The sequence below is a fragment of the Triturus cristatus genome, chromosome 4_2 (assembly GCF_964204655.1).
Source record: "Triturus cristatus chromosome 4_2, aTriCri1.1, whole genome shotgun sequence".
In the NCBI taxonomy this organism is placed as follows: domain Eukaryota; kingdom Metazoa; phylum Chordata; class Amphibia; order Caudata; family Salamandridae; genus Triturus; species Triturus cristatus.
In genome coordinates, this window is record NC_140586.1 from 364,049,314 (window position 1) to 364,066,522 (window position 17,209).

The following is a 17,209-nucleotide window of genomic DNA, read 5'->3' on the forward strand; positions in this document are numbered from 1 at the left end:
GTTATGACCAATCAAATAGCTGCTCTTACTTTAATGATTCTCCAATACCAATGCAGCTTCTTATTCTCCTAACCAATCAGATTCTGTTTTTCTATTTGTTTAGCCAATACTAGCGCGACTCTCAGTGACGCCAGTATCGCTCCTCACTACTGACCCCTCCTTTACAATGTTTCACGTAAGTCACACACACCCGCTGTTTCAACCAATCCCAGTGCGGCTCTCTGTGACGTCAGTGCAGCACTCGCAACTGACCCCTCCCAAGGTAATACGAAAACTTATTTTCTTTAATTTAAGTGCAAGTTTAATTAATTAACAACATAGAAACATTCACTACTTTGTCTGATCCTCTAAATTCAAACAATAGTCTATTTCTTTTGCTGCGAGTAAAACGTTTCGGCTTACTCTTCACACACTACGAGTAAAACGTTTCCGCTTACTCTTCACTCAAACATCAGAGAATCTACTCCTTCAGTATTACCGTTTCTAGGTGATATAAGACCAAAGTTTCACCAGCGAACTCCTTTGCTACCAATTACTCTCACTTTTATACAAAAAAAAATAATCCCTAATCAGTGCTTCTAGTCCTGCATAACTTTTCAGCACCTTCCTGATCCAGACAAGTAACCTCACTGCAGTGTGGCTTCCATTCGCCAACCGCTATTCAATATTCCCGGGAATTTCCAGACATCATATAAAATGATGCAAATGAATAACGGTGTTAATGCATAAATCAATAATTCAATCCACAATATTCTCTACCTAACAAACTAGAACCCTAACCATAGCTCTGCTACCAAGAAAAACTGATCCAGCGGATTTACCAGCCTGTGTTACTTACACATCATATACTTACCTGGGCCCATAAACATTCATACAAAAAGCTAGTAGTACCGCTGGGGTCAATTTTGAATTACCTGCAAGATTTTGTTAACTTCCATGTATGAGGACTCTAGGGAAAAGGGGTTCCTACCGATAGACCAAAGGACGGCCACCATAATCACTATCCACAAGGAGGGGAAACCTAAAACTGACTGTGGGTCGTACAGACCGATTTCCCTCCTGAATGCAGAGCCCAAGATTCTGGCCAAGCTTTTGGCCAACCGTCTGATCACAGTGATCGAGACTCTAGTCCATCCAGATCAATCTGGTTTCATTCCACATCGTAACACAGCGCTTAACTTGCATAGGGTACATGGAGTATTAGGCAGAGCGGCCTCCATCTTAGAACCAGCTGTAATAGTCTTCCTGGATGCCACCATTGCCTTCGACCCCATTGAATGGCCGTATCTTTTGGAGAAGATGGGGTTTGTCCCGAAATATATTCAATGGCTGCAGCTCCTATATGCTAAACCTCTAGCGCAAGTGGTAGTTAATAATAAAAAGTCGGCCACCTTTGAGCTGGGTCGAGAGACCCGGCAGGGATGTCCGTTGTCCCCCCTCCTGTTTGCCCTAGCATTGGAACCATTGGCAGCCTGGATACGCAGAGACCCCATGATTTGGGGCATGCGCTGGTCCCCGGAGTGGGAAGACCGCGTCACGCTCTACGCAGACGATATCCTACTTTATCTGACTTCTCCAAAGCGGTCCCCGATTGTAGTGTTGGATTTCCTTGCTATTTTCGGTAGATTCTGGTAGATTCTCCAGATACTCTATTAACTGGAGTAAATTCCTGTTGTTTGTCTTGGCAGGAGAGCCGCCTATCACACCGAAGGGGTGCCCAATACAGATACGTACAGAGGGCTTCAAGTATTTGGGAATTTTTCTCTCCCTAGATCCATCACTCTGTTATACCCAGAACCTGCTCCCGCCTCTAACCAGGCTGCGGAAAGATATAAACAATTGGAAGTCACTCCCCTTTCCCTACTGGGAAAAGGGGCCCTTTTTAAAATTATGTCTTTGCCGCTGTTTTTATATGCCCTGCAGAATTCCTTAGACCCGGTCCCAACGTCCTACTTCAGGGAAGTGGAAGGTCTTCAGCGGGACTTGCTATGGAATGGAAAGCCACGTATCGCCCTCAGTAAGCTCACCCTGAACTGGTACGATGGGGGCATCAGCCTCCCTGACATTAAAAAGCACTATTGGGCGGCCCACCTAGCTGCCATCAATCATGGCACCTACACCCCTCCCGGAGATCCAGGCTATAACATGGATAGATTGCTTCTCTCTGGTGGAAACTATAATAGAGCCCTTTATTCCAAACCACAACGCTTTAACCTCACGGGCCCCACCAAACATTCGGTCCATGTTTGGCACACTGCCACTAAATGCCTTGGATGGGATTGCAGGCTTACACGTGCGACTCCGTTATTGGACTCAGAACAGCTGGGTAGTTTGTGGAAAAGTAAGGGATTTGACAAGTGGGACCTCATAGGTCTCTCGCGTATAGGTGATCTGTGGGACAAGTCGGATGTTAAGTCATTCGCCACTCTCCAACAGAACTTCGAGCTAGCTGACTCGGAACTCTTCCATTACACACAGGTCAGACACGCTTTGCGATCCCATCTGCAGCGTGGCACCACCCTTCCCGAATCTTCCCCATTGGAGGATAGAGTATTAGACGGCCACGTCCCTGATAACACTATATCACTGATAAATAATATGCCAGATCCTCTTCAATCACTTCGGGAGCGATGGTCCAGAGATGGAATCGAGATGGACGACGAGGAATGGCAGGAGGCTGTTTTTCTTCGCCTAGAGTCGTGGCAATACCAGCGCGCCTCCGACTAGTCCAACTTAAAGTCCTTCATAGGGTTTATGTGACAGGACCCCAGTTGGTACGGTTGGGGAGAATGGACGGGGAGGGGATTGTAGACGGGGATGTGGCCAGGTGGGTACTTTTATGGACATAATTTGGGAATGCGACAGTATTCAACCCTACTGGCGCAAAGTACACAACATCATTAACACAGTTTTATCCACGCAACTCTGCGTTGAAGCTCGCAGATGCCTATTGAATATTTGGGAACCAACAGATCTGAATGATTACATGACACAATGGGTCACTTTGGGGCTTATGCTCGCTAAGAGAAACATTGCACAGCGGTGGGGAGAGTTGCATCCTCCTACAGTGGGTGACTGGGAAAAAGATCTGGATTGGTCAATGTTCAGAGAAAAGACTGTATATGTGGCCCGAGGTTGCCCTAAGAAGTGGGCCCGTGTCTTGGGCTTGTGGAATTCCTATCGTGGGGACATATGTCAACCGCCACTCACCATCAGCAGTGAAGATCCCCCTTCACCAGTGAAGATCCCCCTTCACCCTAGACTTTCCAAGGGATATTTTGTAATGATTGATTTTACCTATTGTTCTCATGTAGCCTGACATATTACTTCCTCTGGACTGTAATCGATAAGCTGACGTCTATTAATAGAAAAAGTTTATAAAAAAAAAAAGATTTTGTTATCTTTAACCAAATCTTACCAATCCAATCTCCTTGACAATAAATTTCCTCTGGTCAATGAATCTAGGAGCTAATAGTATAGGCAGAAATAACATTAAAGGGTTTCTCCAATAATCACAGACTCGAAAAGTTTTAAAAGTTTTATCTAATCGATAATTTTGTAAGTCAAAGATCAAAGACATATTAACATCGAGTTTCATTCAGGAAGAAATCAAGTTTAGTTCAAATAATAAGTCTCAAAACAATATTTGTGATGGCAGTACCTGTAAAGGGAGAAGGAGAGAGCAGGTACAAGGACAGATTTCACAGAATTATATTTACCTAAGGTGATAGATGAACCCAACTCCTTGAAGATGGGCCAGACGGAGTCCATGGGACAGGTGGAAGACAGAGGATCAGGACAAGTTCAGAACCGGGAAGGTGACCTCTTCTAAGTGCAACACCAGCTTCGCACCCCTCTCTGGCACTACTCTCCTCGATCTTTCTTCCGCAATTCCCCTTCTAGATGATAGGATTATCAATCAGTATTTCAGTCTCTCGAGCAGGGTCTCTGGCATCTGCAAGGTCTGAAACAGCATCTCGGACAGCGTCTGTGGCAGAATACGTGTCGGGTCGGATTCAGAGTCAGACATCTAACTAACTAACCTACCTCAATTATACGATTCTGTGTTCGTGTACCACCCCAAATGTTTCAATATCGTGTTTTCCCCTATTTCTGATTGGACAGGGCAAGGAGGTGAGTTCTTCATACCATATTAAATGTAATATTTTTCTTTAGGCTCTTTGTTCTATGTTTATGCCCCATCATTTTACTTTCCCAAAGCTTTATTCCCACCCGCATTTCATATTATGATCAATACAATTTATACACTTTGTTATCATTGTTGCTCTTGTCCGAGTCGATGGGTTAAGTTCTCATGAGATTCTCCCAGCTTGTCCTTGGCTGGGTTTCAACGGTGTCATCATGGTTCCGGGCAGTGTTTAGTGCGCGTGAGCACAGATCAGGTGCGGTAGGGATTTCAGTCACCCTCTGATGCCCAAATACGAACTAGTAATAAAGTCAGAGAAAAAAATGTTAGAATACGAAAATAAATGAATTCACTGTATAGCACTTATCACTACTCTAATCCCATTTACTTATTTATATCTTTTGCATTAGTAATTAGTAGAACTTGCAAGGTTTAGTTTAAGCAGTAGCATGCGCATTAACATGTGAGTTTCAAGCGGCCAATTTAAACGCTATTGCGCAGCTGCAAAAGATTCCCTCCAAGCATAGAAAACGTCATACCACGTAGATGCAGTAGACGCATGTGCAGTGAAATTCCCGCGTTTTGTCGGCCATTTTAAGACACTCGGGTTACTGGTTAGTAATACACAAGAGAGCTTCCCCTAGATACGATATATTGAATGTAATGCAATATTCGTATTTACAAACAGGTTGATTAAAGTGTTACGCATTATTTGAGAGGATTGCATTCGAGCAAGTTTCTTCTTCACGAAACCTTGCTCTATCACCTTTGCTGTCTATGGAACGTCTCCAAGATCTGGGTAACACTCATCAAGCCCAGGCCCTCCTTTCTTATGGATCGTTCACAAAGGGTGAAGTTACAGCACGTTTACTCAGAATTTTTTCCCTGCCATGCGGAGTGCCACAGGGCTCCCCGTTGAGTCCCACGCTCTTTAATCTTTATGTGGCCCCATTCCCCCCCCCCCCCCCCCGCCCCGCCCTGATGCCATAATTAAGGCATTTGGGCTGAAGGTAGTGTCATATGAATGAATTACTTATTTTTATTGTTTGGTTAATTAAAATCATAACGATGTTAGCATAGTAAAAACATTATACAGAAACATTCATAATTGAAAAAAGCATAGCTAAATCGTTAATTCTTTGTATGAAAACAAACCGGACATTGTACAATATTTGGGTACATTTTTTGACTCAAGGCTTGCCGTAGCTATGAGTGCAAACTTCATTATAAAGATAAAACATAATAAAAAGTTTGTCTAAAGTTAGTTAGCTGTCATATACCGACGATACACAGATTATTGTGTTAATCCCCAAGCAGTCATGCTCCATAGCAGACAATTTCTCGCTAGGTATGCCAACAGTGGCAGACTGGATGAGCTGATACTTTCTAAAACTTAATGGAGGGACAAAACGAGGTGCTGTTTTTTGGTACAGGACCATCGAGCTGGAATAGCAGCTGGGGCCAGATACACTAGGAACCTGCCCCAACCCTGGGAAGAAGGCCAAGAATCTTGGAGTTCTCTTTGATACTGAAATCAAGTTTAATGCCCAGGCTAATCACACAGTGACAACTTGACATACAGGACACCTCAACTATGTATGGTGGCTACAAAAAAGCTCCTCTTGTACATATGCATTCATAAATTGATGAGTTTCACAACATATGATATTGGATATATTACCTCTTGTTGACTCACTTGCAGCAATGTGAGGAGTGATCTGTAGTTACTTTCTTAGACCGATTACGCAATGTAGTGGCTCTTGAATTCTAAGCGCATACATACTTACAAATACAAACTCTGTTAAGTATTTGGGGCAGGGCCTTAGTGTTTGATGTTCATTTAGCTTCATTTACAGCCCTAAATGCCCTGCCAATGATTTCTAGAGATGCCACTTATCAAAAAAGACTTGGGTAAAGAATATTATGAGTGGGGTGCAATGCAAACGGCACAAAAGATACAAGGGTAAGAGATGAAGGAAACAAGGGCACCAGGGAAAGAGGCCAAGAAGTCTACAAGGAAGTTAGATCACAAGAGATACAGGGATGGAAATCACAAAGGTGCAAGGGACGGAGAACATGAAGGATAAAAGGGAAGGAGTTCGTAAAGTGTACATGGAAGAAAATCACAAAGGATGTACGTGAAGGAGATAATGAAGGGTGCAAGAGATGGGGATCACAAACAGTACAAGGGTAGGGTATCATGAATGGTGCAATGATCACGAAGATCACATGGAAGCCCCCAAATGTCACAAGGGGGAGGAGGAGATCACAAAAGATGATGAAGGCGAGAATATCTGGAAAAATAAACTTAATGAAGAAGAGGAAAGGTAAAAGGGAAGTACATCTGGAATGGTCCGAGAAAATGGAGATCACAATAGGAAAAAGGTAAAGATACCACATAATACATGAAAAATGAATCACAAAAAAGGAGAAGGGAATAAACTAGAGTGAGTTGAAGGTTGGAGACTACCAATGTTGAAAGGGAGGGATGAAGACAACAAATGATGTAATAGTAGATGACTTACAGGCTGCGAGAGTGGACAGGGAAAACTATAGACCTTGACAGGAGGCTCTAAAGGGTCAATACGTGAATAAGGGACAGATGCTCACACTGAGGATGTGTGTGATAATAAGGGCACTCACTCTTCATAGTACTCCAATCCCAGAACTCCTTTGTTCTTTACCATGTGAAACTCCTGAGGAATGAGGCTGTCCCGAGTGCTGAGCAACTGTGGACAAAAAAGGTGATTATTAGGCAAGAGAGAGGAGCAGCACTAGTATTTAAAAGTACTGAACATCTCGCTGTAGGAGAGGCATCATGTGGCTCATAGAAGTACTATACGTCCCGCTGTTGGAGACGCACACTAAGGTACATGAGGTACAAGACATCCCGCTGTAGAAGAGGCATACCGAGGCACATGAAGCACTAGACATCCCGCTGTAGAAGAGACATACTGAGGCACATTGAAGTAGTAAACATCGTGCTGTGGGAGAGGTATACTGAGGCACGTGGAAGTATAGGCACATGGCTGTGAAAGAGGCATACAATGGCATATGGAAGTACTAGACATCCTGCTGTGGGTCAGTTATATCATGGTACAAGTCTGGAGTAGACATCATGGAACTGAGAGACAAGCCATGGCTCAAGGAAGTACTGGACATCCACCTGTGCATGGAGCTGTCAGACATCTCAGTGGGAGAGAGGTATACTGTGACAGTTAAAAAGTACTAGACACCCTAGTGTTAGAGAGATATGCCTCGGCATATGAAACTGTGCGATTATCCCCATGTGAGAGAAGCATGTTGTGACACATGAAAACACTGGACACAGTTCAGTATGAGAAAAGCAGACCTCCTGGATATGAAACCTGGATATGAGTAGCATCAGTGACATGAACCCAGATATGGAGATTAGGCCTCAAGAGACCACCACTGCATACCACTTTTTTGATTTGGATAGTGAGCCTTCTCTGTATTAGCGATCTAAACTTTTATATGAAGTCTGAATTGCCTGGATTTACAGATCTAAATGGAGTTAAGAGTCACCCTAGTTAGTAGCATGCACTAGGCATTCAGACAAGAGGATCCCTAATTATTAGAGACCCGCAGTGGGAGAAATAGCTGAGAGAACCTCTAGAGTTAGAGGCATGCACTTTGATATGAAGACAAGGCAAACAGTGAAACATGGAGCTTATATAGCCCCTCCAACCCCTTTGTTGAAGAGATATGCAAGGATAGAAAGCTTGCAGACCTTCAGTGTTGGAGAACTGCTTTAGGAAATGGAGGTGAACAAGTCAAAACACAAACACACCCCACCCCACCCCACCCACCAACCAACCAACCGTCACTATATCAAAGAAACACTACCTAGTGTTAGAGATATGTACTGGGGGCATGGTGTAAGAAGTCAACGCTGTATTGCTAGACACAAACTGAGCCATGGAGTGCTTAGTGTTACAGGGGCTCACTAAGATATCAAGTCAAGTGACAGCTGGAGTGCTGGATACATACGCTGGCATAGAGATCCAAGAGACCTCATCCACAGTGGGCGAGAGGAAGGGAATTCGATAAGGGGTTTTGACACCCTTTCTGTTAGAAACATACACTTATGCAAGGAGCTTAGATTCTGCCCCCATTTAGTGTTCAAAACAAGCCAGGGATGTGGAGTTGAGTGCTCCTGCCCATCCTCAATATTGGGGGGACACCCTAGTGTTATAGATATGCACCGTTTCCATTTGGCACAAATTTGGATTTCTGCGGTACTCGGAATGAGGCCCTTAGTGTTATCGAAGAGCAGTTCCTACTGTAACCTTTGTCACTGATACAGTTCCTGGTTTCCTAGGTGCTTCTTTAGCTTTCAGCCTCTTGTTCTAGGTGGTGTAAGTATGTGTTTTTGTATGTATGTAGGCATGTATGTATGTCGTACCTCTATAGCGTGAACCTAGCTAAAAGGCAATGAAACTCTGTACGAGGCTAAAGGCAAAGACGAAGTCAATGTTATGGGTTTTTTTCTTTTTATTTAAACAAACTTTATTAGGTTTCACAGATGTTATATGGGAGCACTATGCCATCACTCTGTTGAGCAATATCATCATCATTAGGCAGTTCAGATTACAATTAACACCACAAGTGTCATACATAACAATGATCAGTTGGAGCTTTCCGGTAGCTCAGTCGTGATGCACAGTGCTATTCCCTTGCGAGTACGTAGTGTCAATGTTATGTTTTGTTAAGTAATCTTATAGCGCAATAGGACAGAAGGAGCCAAAGGAGACACAGAGTTAACTGAAGGGTGTTATCCGAAAGTTATGTAAAGAGGTGAGTTTTAAGTTGCTTCCTAAAACTTACGTTGATGTTTGACCTGAGTTGAGCTGGGAGAGTATTCCAGAATTTACAGTGAGGTAAGCGGATGAGAGACCTGCTCCACTTGCTCGCTTGATTCTGGGGATGTCAAAAAGGGTGAGGTTGCTTGATCTCATTGCCCGGAGTAATGTATGAGGAGTAATAAGATACTGAAGAATGTGTGTGCCTGGGGAGTATTTTAAACTATGGACAATGCATAGGGATTTGAATTCAATTCATTTTTCGACCAGTAGCCAATGAAGTTCCGCAAGCGCCAGACGTGAGGAGTTCCTTTTTGGCACGCTTAGTAATGCTCTTGCAGCTGTGTTTTGAATAACCTGTAGTTTTTCATAACATATGCTGGACTACCGAAATACAAGGGATTGCCATAATCTAGGCGTGAGAGGATTAGGCCATGGACCACCGTTCCCTGACACTCCAAAGGAAGCCCTTTCAGTGTTTTCCCAGGGGATCTTAGCAGCCCAAAGCATGTGCCTGACACCTTCCTAGCCTGCAAAATCATGTTCAGATCATTGACACCAAGGCTCTTAACTTCATGTTTAGGAATGGGGGGGCTCTCCCAAACAAGTGGGCCAAATGAGTTGGTCCAAAAGCGAGGATTGAGTTCTGAGAGCAGAGTTAGAATGGTCCTGTGTTGTGATGGTGTGTTCTTTAAAGAGAAATGTCTTCTGCTCTTTACTTAAGTGATGTGCATTTGTCTTTTAAATGAGTTAGTTTGAAGCTGCACACTTTCAAGCCTGAAACTTGCTTTTGGGTAGTGCTTTTCCCAGGTCCACTGCATTTCTATTTTACTCTGCTTCCTTTTTTCTAGTATACAGAGTAGCAATTTTGTTCATGAGAAAGCTTTTATGCAGATATCACTCTTCTATTAATTCAGGATAGGTTTTCCCCAGGTATCAGATTCATCTGTAGTTTCCACTAAATATTTTTTCCGTCTATCACAATCCTCTCTTAATTCTAGTATAAAGTTCCCCCAACTATGGTAAACCTCTGTTAATTCTTATCTCTATATAGGTTTTCCTCAACTGTCAGGTTATGTGATTGTAAAACAGATTTTCTCCAGCTATCGTATTTCTTTGTTAATTCCAGGACAGATTTTACAACCCTAAAGTATTTATCTGTTAATTCCAGGATAGCTTTTCTCCAGCTAACAGTTTCACAATAATATCTACCTAACTATTAGATTTGTTGGAACTTGGCCCTCTGCAAGGTCACCCCCAAAAGATTTGCCTCCACACTGTTTTCTGAATTCTGTTTTTGTTGGTATTTGGACTCTTTACCACTGCTAACCAGTGCTAAAGTGCTTGGGCTCTCTCCTTTAAACATGGTAAAATTGGCTTACACCCAATTGGCATATTTAATTTACTTATATGTTCCTAGTACAGTGGTACTACATGTACCCAGAGCCTGTAAATTAAATGCTACGAGTGGGCCTGCAGCACTTATAGTTCCACCCACTTAAGTAGCCCTTTAACAACATGTCTCAGAACTGTCATTGCAGCCTGTGTGCCGTTTTAAACTGCCTATTCAAACAGACTAAATAACCCTTTGGCCAGGCCTTACCCTGCCTTTTTAATACATATAAGTCACACCTAAGGCAGGCCCTAAACAGGGTGCGCTGTATTTAAAAGGTAGTGCATGTGGTTTTATATGTCCTTGTAGTGAAAGATTCACAAAGTTGTTTTTCACTGCTATGAGGCCTACCCGTCCCACAAGATAATATTGGGTCACCTTATTAAATTTAATAAGTGCTAACCTTGATTGGGAACAGGTAGAGATGTCATGGTTGGACTCAAAAGAATTGTAATTTTAAATCCTCTTTAATGGCAAAGTCTATTTCAAGTCGCAATCCGGAAAATACCACTTTTAGAATGTTGGCGTTTTCTTGTCCTAACTATTTGTTTCCTGCAGCCTGTGTCCTGAGTCACATGACTGTGGATAGCTTGGAGTTGGCCTCTGTGTATTCCTCATAGACAGCGAGGGGACTGAGTGTTGGCAAGATTGGTCATCCTGCCAGGATAGGTGGGGCAGAGCTGTTCCCTGCCCCACTTACATTTCAGAGAGCTGCTTCCAACACACTCACAAATGAACTTGACACCAGCCTATTGTCACCTTAGACCACTTGGAGCCTGGGCAGGAGAAGGAGGTATATTTCCAGAACAAGCTGTGGGCTTAGCCTATAGGTTTCTCCCACTTCAAAGGCTGGCACCAGGTATAAATATTGGACCCTCAGGCCAACTCTTTAGTTCACTCCAGGACCTGTCGAGGACCACCAGAAGGACAGCCTTGTGCTTCAGAGAAATGTCCTGCCGAGGTCTGCTTTGACCCTAAGGGAACTGCCCTGCTGCATGAAGCCTGCCTTGTACCCTCAGAGGACTGTCATGCTGCTTGTGGCCTGCCTTGCTGCTTGATTTCAGGATTACCAGAGTGACTCCAAGGGCTAGCTGGCTGGTCTCCTGTGTGAACTAAAGGGACATAACAAGCTCAAGAGACCTTGAACCCACACCTGGCCTTTGCCTGAAATGAGTCCTGACCACCCACCCTCCCTCCCCCTAAGTGGTACCCAACCAGTCCTGGACCCTTAGAAGTGATACTAAAGGTGCTTCTGAAATTTTGGCACTTACAAACCTTTCCACCAAAAAGTGGCCTGAGTACCAACGAGAGACCGGGACCTACCTGTTTGCTGATCTGCGTGAGGTGCATCGCCCGTCAGCCTGGCCTAGCGATAACTTCCCCTACATTCTTCTCCACAGCAACAAATCCAGTTCCGCTGCACCACTCGAAAGGCATTGTGGATCCCTCGTTGGCTATATATTTTCATCTTCCAAAAAAGTGACTGGTTCCCATGGTAGAAATCTTCACCACAAATTTGTCCAGCAGCTCTCCAACAATGACGCCTCTTCCTCGGCACCTCTGGCTGCCTTACCTAGCTGAACTTTACCCTCTCAAAATAAATTTTGAAAAAAAGTTTCTAAGTCCGAAGGTAAGCTGAAACTGGACTCAATCCACCTAGTGTATCCGAACCTCGCTCCATGCCAACTTCACCAAACTAGGGGATCTCAACATCCATATGGACGACCACTCCAACCATCTGGCCAATGATCTATCATCCAGCCTCTCTGCACTTCAATTCGAGCAGAAAGGCTTTGCCCCCACACATAACAAGGGCCATCTCCTCGACCCAGTGTTCAGCAATGATCATAATCTCCTGGTCGGCACTGCCGTCCCCCTCCCGTGGACCAATCACTCGCTCATTCCCATGGTCTGGGAAACTTCAGCCCCCCCCCCCCCGCACCCTCAGAACACTACGTCGACACTCGATAGGAAATGGTCAAACCTCTGCATCAACCAATGGACTACGGTCCTCGATGCCACCAGACCCCACAGTGACCCTAACCCCGAGATAGCAAACACTAATTTCAACTCCTGGATCCAAAACTCATTGGACACCATACTCCCAAAAAACACCTTCCCACAAGAAACTCAAGCAAAAATCTTCACCCTGGTTCTCCTCCAAATTAAGGGAGCTTAAACAGACCTGTAGAAAACTTGAAAGGAGATGGAGACAGAACTTTGCAGAGGAAAGTAAACAGGAGTATAGAGAGGCAATTAGGAGATACAAGGCAGAGATCAAAATCGCCCAATCCAACTTCTACGAGGAAAGAATTAATGCAGCTGCTAACTCACCTAAGGAAATCTTTCGCATCGCCAAATCCCTCTCCACTCTGCCGCATAAACAACCCAATACAGAGGCAGCCCCAGATCGGTGCAATAACCTAGCAGAATATTTCCACCAAAAAATCCAGCTGATATGCCAGCCTTTCCCTCCTCATCAGCCGAAGCACACTCTACCTAGCACCAGCGCTTTTTACCGTGAATCACAGTGCTACCTAGGGAAATTCCCTCTGCTAGACACTGACGCCCTGGACGACCTCATTTCCAGAGTTACATCTGGCTCCCCCTTGGAACCCGCCCCTCCTCAGTACCTCTCTCTAGTCACCAACTCTATTCGCCCAGTCATCTTAGATGCCATAAACTCGTCCATCACCTCCGGCACGGTGCCTCTGGCCTGGAAACGGGCCCAGGTGAGAGCCCTCCTGAAAAAACCTAATCTTGACCACCTTATCATGGCCAACTAACGTCCCATTTCTCTCCTTCCGTGGCTGAGCAAGCTGCTGGAGAGACATATAAATTCCATTCTGGTGCAGCACTTGGAATCCAACAACTTGCTGCACATCACCCAAACAGGATTCCGCCCCCAGTTAGGGACCGAGACGGCCCTTCTGGCAGTAACAGAGGAGGCAAGGAGACTCCTGGACCAGGGCAGCTCAGCAGCTATCATTCTTTTAGACCTCAGTGCCGGCATCTACACTGTGGATCATAACATCCTGCTTGAGCGCCTAGAAAATATGGGAGTGACAAACATGGCACTTACCTGGTTCCAATCCTTCCTAAAGGATCGGTCCTTCCAAGTCTTTGAAGAACCTGCCTCATCGATTCAGCGGCCACTCAGCTGTGGGGTTCCCCAGGGTTCTTCCCTGAGCCCCACGCTTATTAACATTTACATGGCCCCACTGGCGGAAATAGTCCTTCCTTTCAGCATAAAGATCATTACCTACGCAGATGATACCCAACTGGTGGTGGCACTCAACCACCCAGAGGGATCATCTGACACCCTGGGCACCTGCCTAGAGGCGGTTGCCGATTGGATGGACCTATCCCATCTTGAGCTAAACGGGGATAAGACCGAACTAATGTTTCTGGGCAAATTTCCATCTCTCTCCCCAACGCTCACCTGGCCGACCGTTCTTGGCCCCATGCCCACCCCAAAACAGCAGATTAAGAGTCTAGGCGTGTGGCTTGACAATTCTCTATGCTTCAACCACCAAGCCACTAAACTCTCCGCCACCTGTTTTGGCCTTATGAGAATGCTAAGAAAGATCCTTCCCCTGCTCCCACTCCAGGCGAGGGGGATTATGGTGCAAGCTCTGGTACTGTCTCGTCTGGACTACGGGAACACACTGTATCTCGGTTCCCCTCAGTCCACAATCCAGAAGCTGCAAGTAATCCGCTATCAACCTTCCAGAAGTCTCCGTTCCAGCTCTGCGTTCCTCCCAACCTCTTCGAAGGTACGGAGATCCAGATGGGGGGGACGTGCCTTCTCCCTGAATGCCATCAACCTCTGGAACTCCCTCCCGCTCACCCTCCGCGGGGAACCCAACCTGCTGACATTCCGGAAATTTCTCAAAACTCATCTGTTCAGTACTTCACACTAGTACCACGTGCCTTTCTTTGTTTCTCCGCTCCGCAAGCGCTAGGAGGCCTCAGGGTAGCTAAGCGCTATACAAATCCAATTTCATTCATTCATTCATTCAATTTCGTTCATTCATTCATGCCATAACTTTTGACTTTGCCCCAGTCTCACATGACTACATACCCATGGTTGGCGCTTTTATCTTTCAGGTACTAGTGTTTAGTTAGCTATCAGACTCCTCTGCTGGTTTACCCCAACTATACAATTCCTCTGTTAATTATAAGATATCCTTTTCCCCTCCAATCAGATTGATCTGCTTGCCCAGCTGTAAGACTCCTCTGTTAAATACAGGATATCTTTTCTCAATCATGAGATGCCTATGAAGTCCAGCATAGTTTTTGATCAGCTATCAGATTCCGCTGGGATTTCCAGGATAGTTTGTCTCTATCTATCTGTTCCATTGTAAATGTTATGATAGTTTCCTCCTGTAATCAGATTACTCTAGTAATTACAGGATAGTCTTCTCCTCTAAACAGATTGCACTGCTAATTCTAGGATAGCTTTTCCAAGTTATCCTTTTCCAGTTTCCTTCCAGTGATGGAGATAGCCTTGCTGTCTCAATTATTTTCGATCATTCAATCCCCTCTTATTCCATATGCTTTCCTGTGACCTGCATCTCAAGTGTCAGATTCAGCAGTAACCCTTGACTCTGGGACTCATTTTTTTTAAATCTCTTCATTGAGTTTTTACAATATATATATATATCCATGCACACCTTACAAGGAGATTCTTTTGTCGTAAAACATGAAGAAATACCACAAAAGAGGAAAGCTGAACACCAAACATATTGCTGGTGAACAAAATAGCCCCCACCCTGCAGCCCACATATCAATTTTACTACATATTGATGACATTCTAAAATAACATTGTGTGCTTCATGGCATATATTTTGCTCTTCCAATCTAGACTGGCCCATAGTTCAGATGTATTGTCTAATCAATGATATATTTATATATTTAGTACATTTCTAAGCTAACTCATATTACATATGATGTTCCACAATATAGTTCTAAGTCATTTCAGATATAAACTGAACCTTTATCCTCTCGACGACACACCTAAAATTCTGTTGACATCTGAGTCTCATTCTTATAGCAGCTTCTCATAGAGCCATTTTTCCTGCCAGTCTACTCTTGTTTCTTGACCTTACTAACTGCATTTTCTTGTCTGTGACTTCTTCTGTATATACAAATTTCCCACCTATATATTGACAAGTATGCTATAGTAAGTCATTTATTCTGCAACATCAATGTTGCATTATTATGTCACAACCGAGCCATACAATGTGGCTTTTAATCTCTGCTCTCTATACTCCGGTCATTGAGAAAACAATATCTTTTACTCAAAGTCAGGTTTCCTATAATGCTATTCTTCTTTAAACACACACTCCTCTCCTGCACTGCTTCTGACTTCTTGTGCCTTTGTTAAGGATATGAAACTGCCATTGGCAAAAGGTTTTATTTCAATGTGTCTATCCACTACTCCAGGGATGACCTCAGTCCTCTGCAGCGCTAAATAACGTTAGGCACTTGCTTCTTACTGGTCCACATGTACTGCCACATCCAAATATAGCTGCCCAGCCCTCTGCATTACTGTCTGGTATGTATTGACCCTTGTGTGGTGTATGCTATCCTCGCAGTTCTCTCGATGTTGTCCGCCAATAGGGTTCTAGCTCTGCAGGATGGCCATCTCTGCCTTACTTACAGTAGTCTTTTCTGCCGCAGCGAAGGAGCTATGCACTAGAGCATACAACAGGGAGGTGTCCTAGTGTAAAAGACATGCAAAGAGGGGCTAATAGTTTCCCCAAGTGTTAATTAGGAAGTGGGAAGTGATGCTGGCAGGTCCCTTTTTGTTGAAAATGTGTGAAATATGCACAGAGGTACTGATTGTTTTTTTTTTAAACAAACTTTTATTGTTTACAACTACAACTAGGTGTCTATCACCAAAGAAGACAAATAGACATTCAATGTCACCAATTTGTAGTGCTTTGACCATGCATATAACCTCTAGCCAGTCAGGACACAGATGTATTGACTTTTGAGGCTTCCCTAATACTAATAATAACAAATGAAAAATGGGGTCTTAGGGAATTAAAGACCTGACTCTGGTTCAGTCCCCAACCTCAACATATGAACTAACCAGAAAAACCCAGGGGTCTAATAAATATCTACCAGTCTACACGAAGTGTGCCTACAGTGATCAAAAACTCATATCTACACAGAAAGAGGTGCAGAGTAGAAAAAGACCCTTATGAGTGGTTGGATTCCCATCAAACACATAACCTTGATCAGACTTATCATCTGGGTTTCCATCCTTCCATCCACTTACCCTCTTGATCATAGAGGGATGAACCGTGGATTACGTCATGAAGGGGGTCTAAAGAAGAGACCAAGAAATTGATCAAGTATAGACAGATCCTATAGAAGTGGTCCTTCAAACAGGTGTTTAAATGGGAATATTGAGTGCAGTGCTAAAGTGTAAGACAGAGTTAAAAAGGATTTATAACAGAGAAATATGTTATTTAGGGTATCTGTTATAATCCTAGTTAAAAACAGTGCATGGAGGCAGTTTCATACATCACTGCCTATTTATATGGTCAACATGTTTCAGCCCTCGAGACTATTAGTCCCTGGCTTTCATCAGGACCTACTTTTTATTTTGCAACTACATAAGTATCCAATGTGTAATAAGTGCAAGAAATGAACCAGAGAAAATGTGAACAAAAATATTCTAAAGATGCGGATTAGAATCAATACAACCTCACATATCACGTATGTATCCTCTGTATCCACAGGGTATGAATGCACCTGGAACAAGAAGATCATACATAGTAATGATACATAGAGTCACACAACAGTAACATTTTCACGCATAAGACTGGTAGA

The 17,209-nt window shown here is 43.9% G+C and overlaps 1 protein-coding gene across 3 annotated transcripts in view; it reads right to left on the reverse strand.

The window, feature by feature from the left end:
* The window catches only part of AXDND1 (axonemal dynein light chain domain containing 1), a 564,522-nt gene that overhangs the window by 420,946 nt on the left and 126,367 nt on the right, over positions 1-17,209 (reverse strand). For all 3 annotated transcript variants that reach the window (XM_085601802.1, XM_085601801.1, XM_085601803.1), the window contains exon 6: positions 6,791-6,876. In XM_085601802.1, the coding sequence (XP_085457928.1) occupies positions 6,791-6,876 (86 nt within the window). The remainder of the gene's footprint in view (positions 1-6,790; positions 6,877-17,209) is intronic.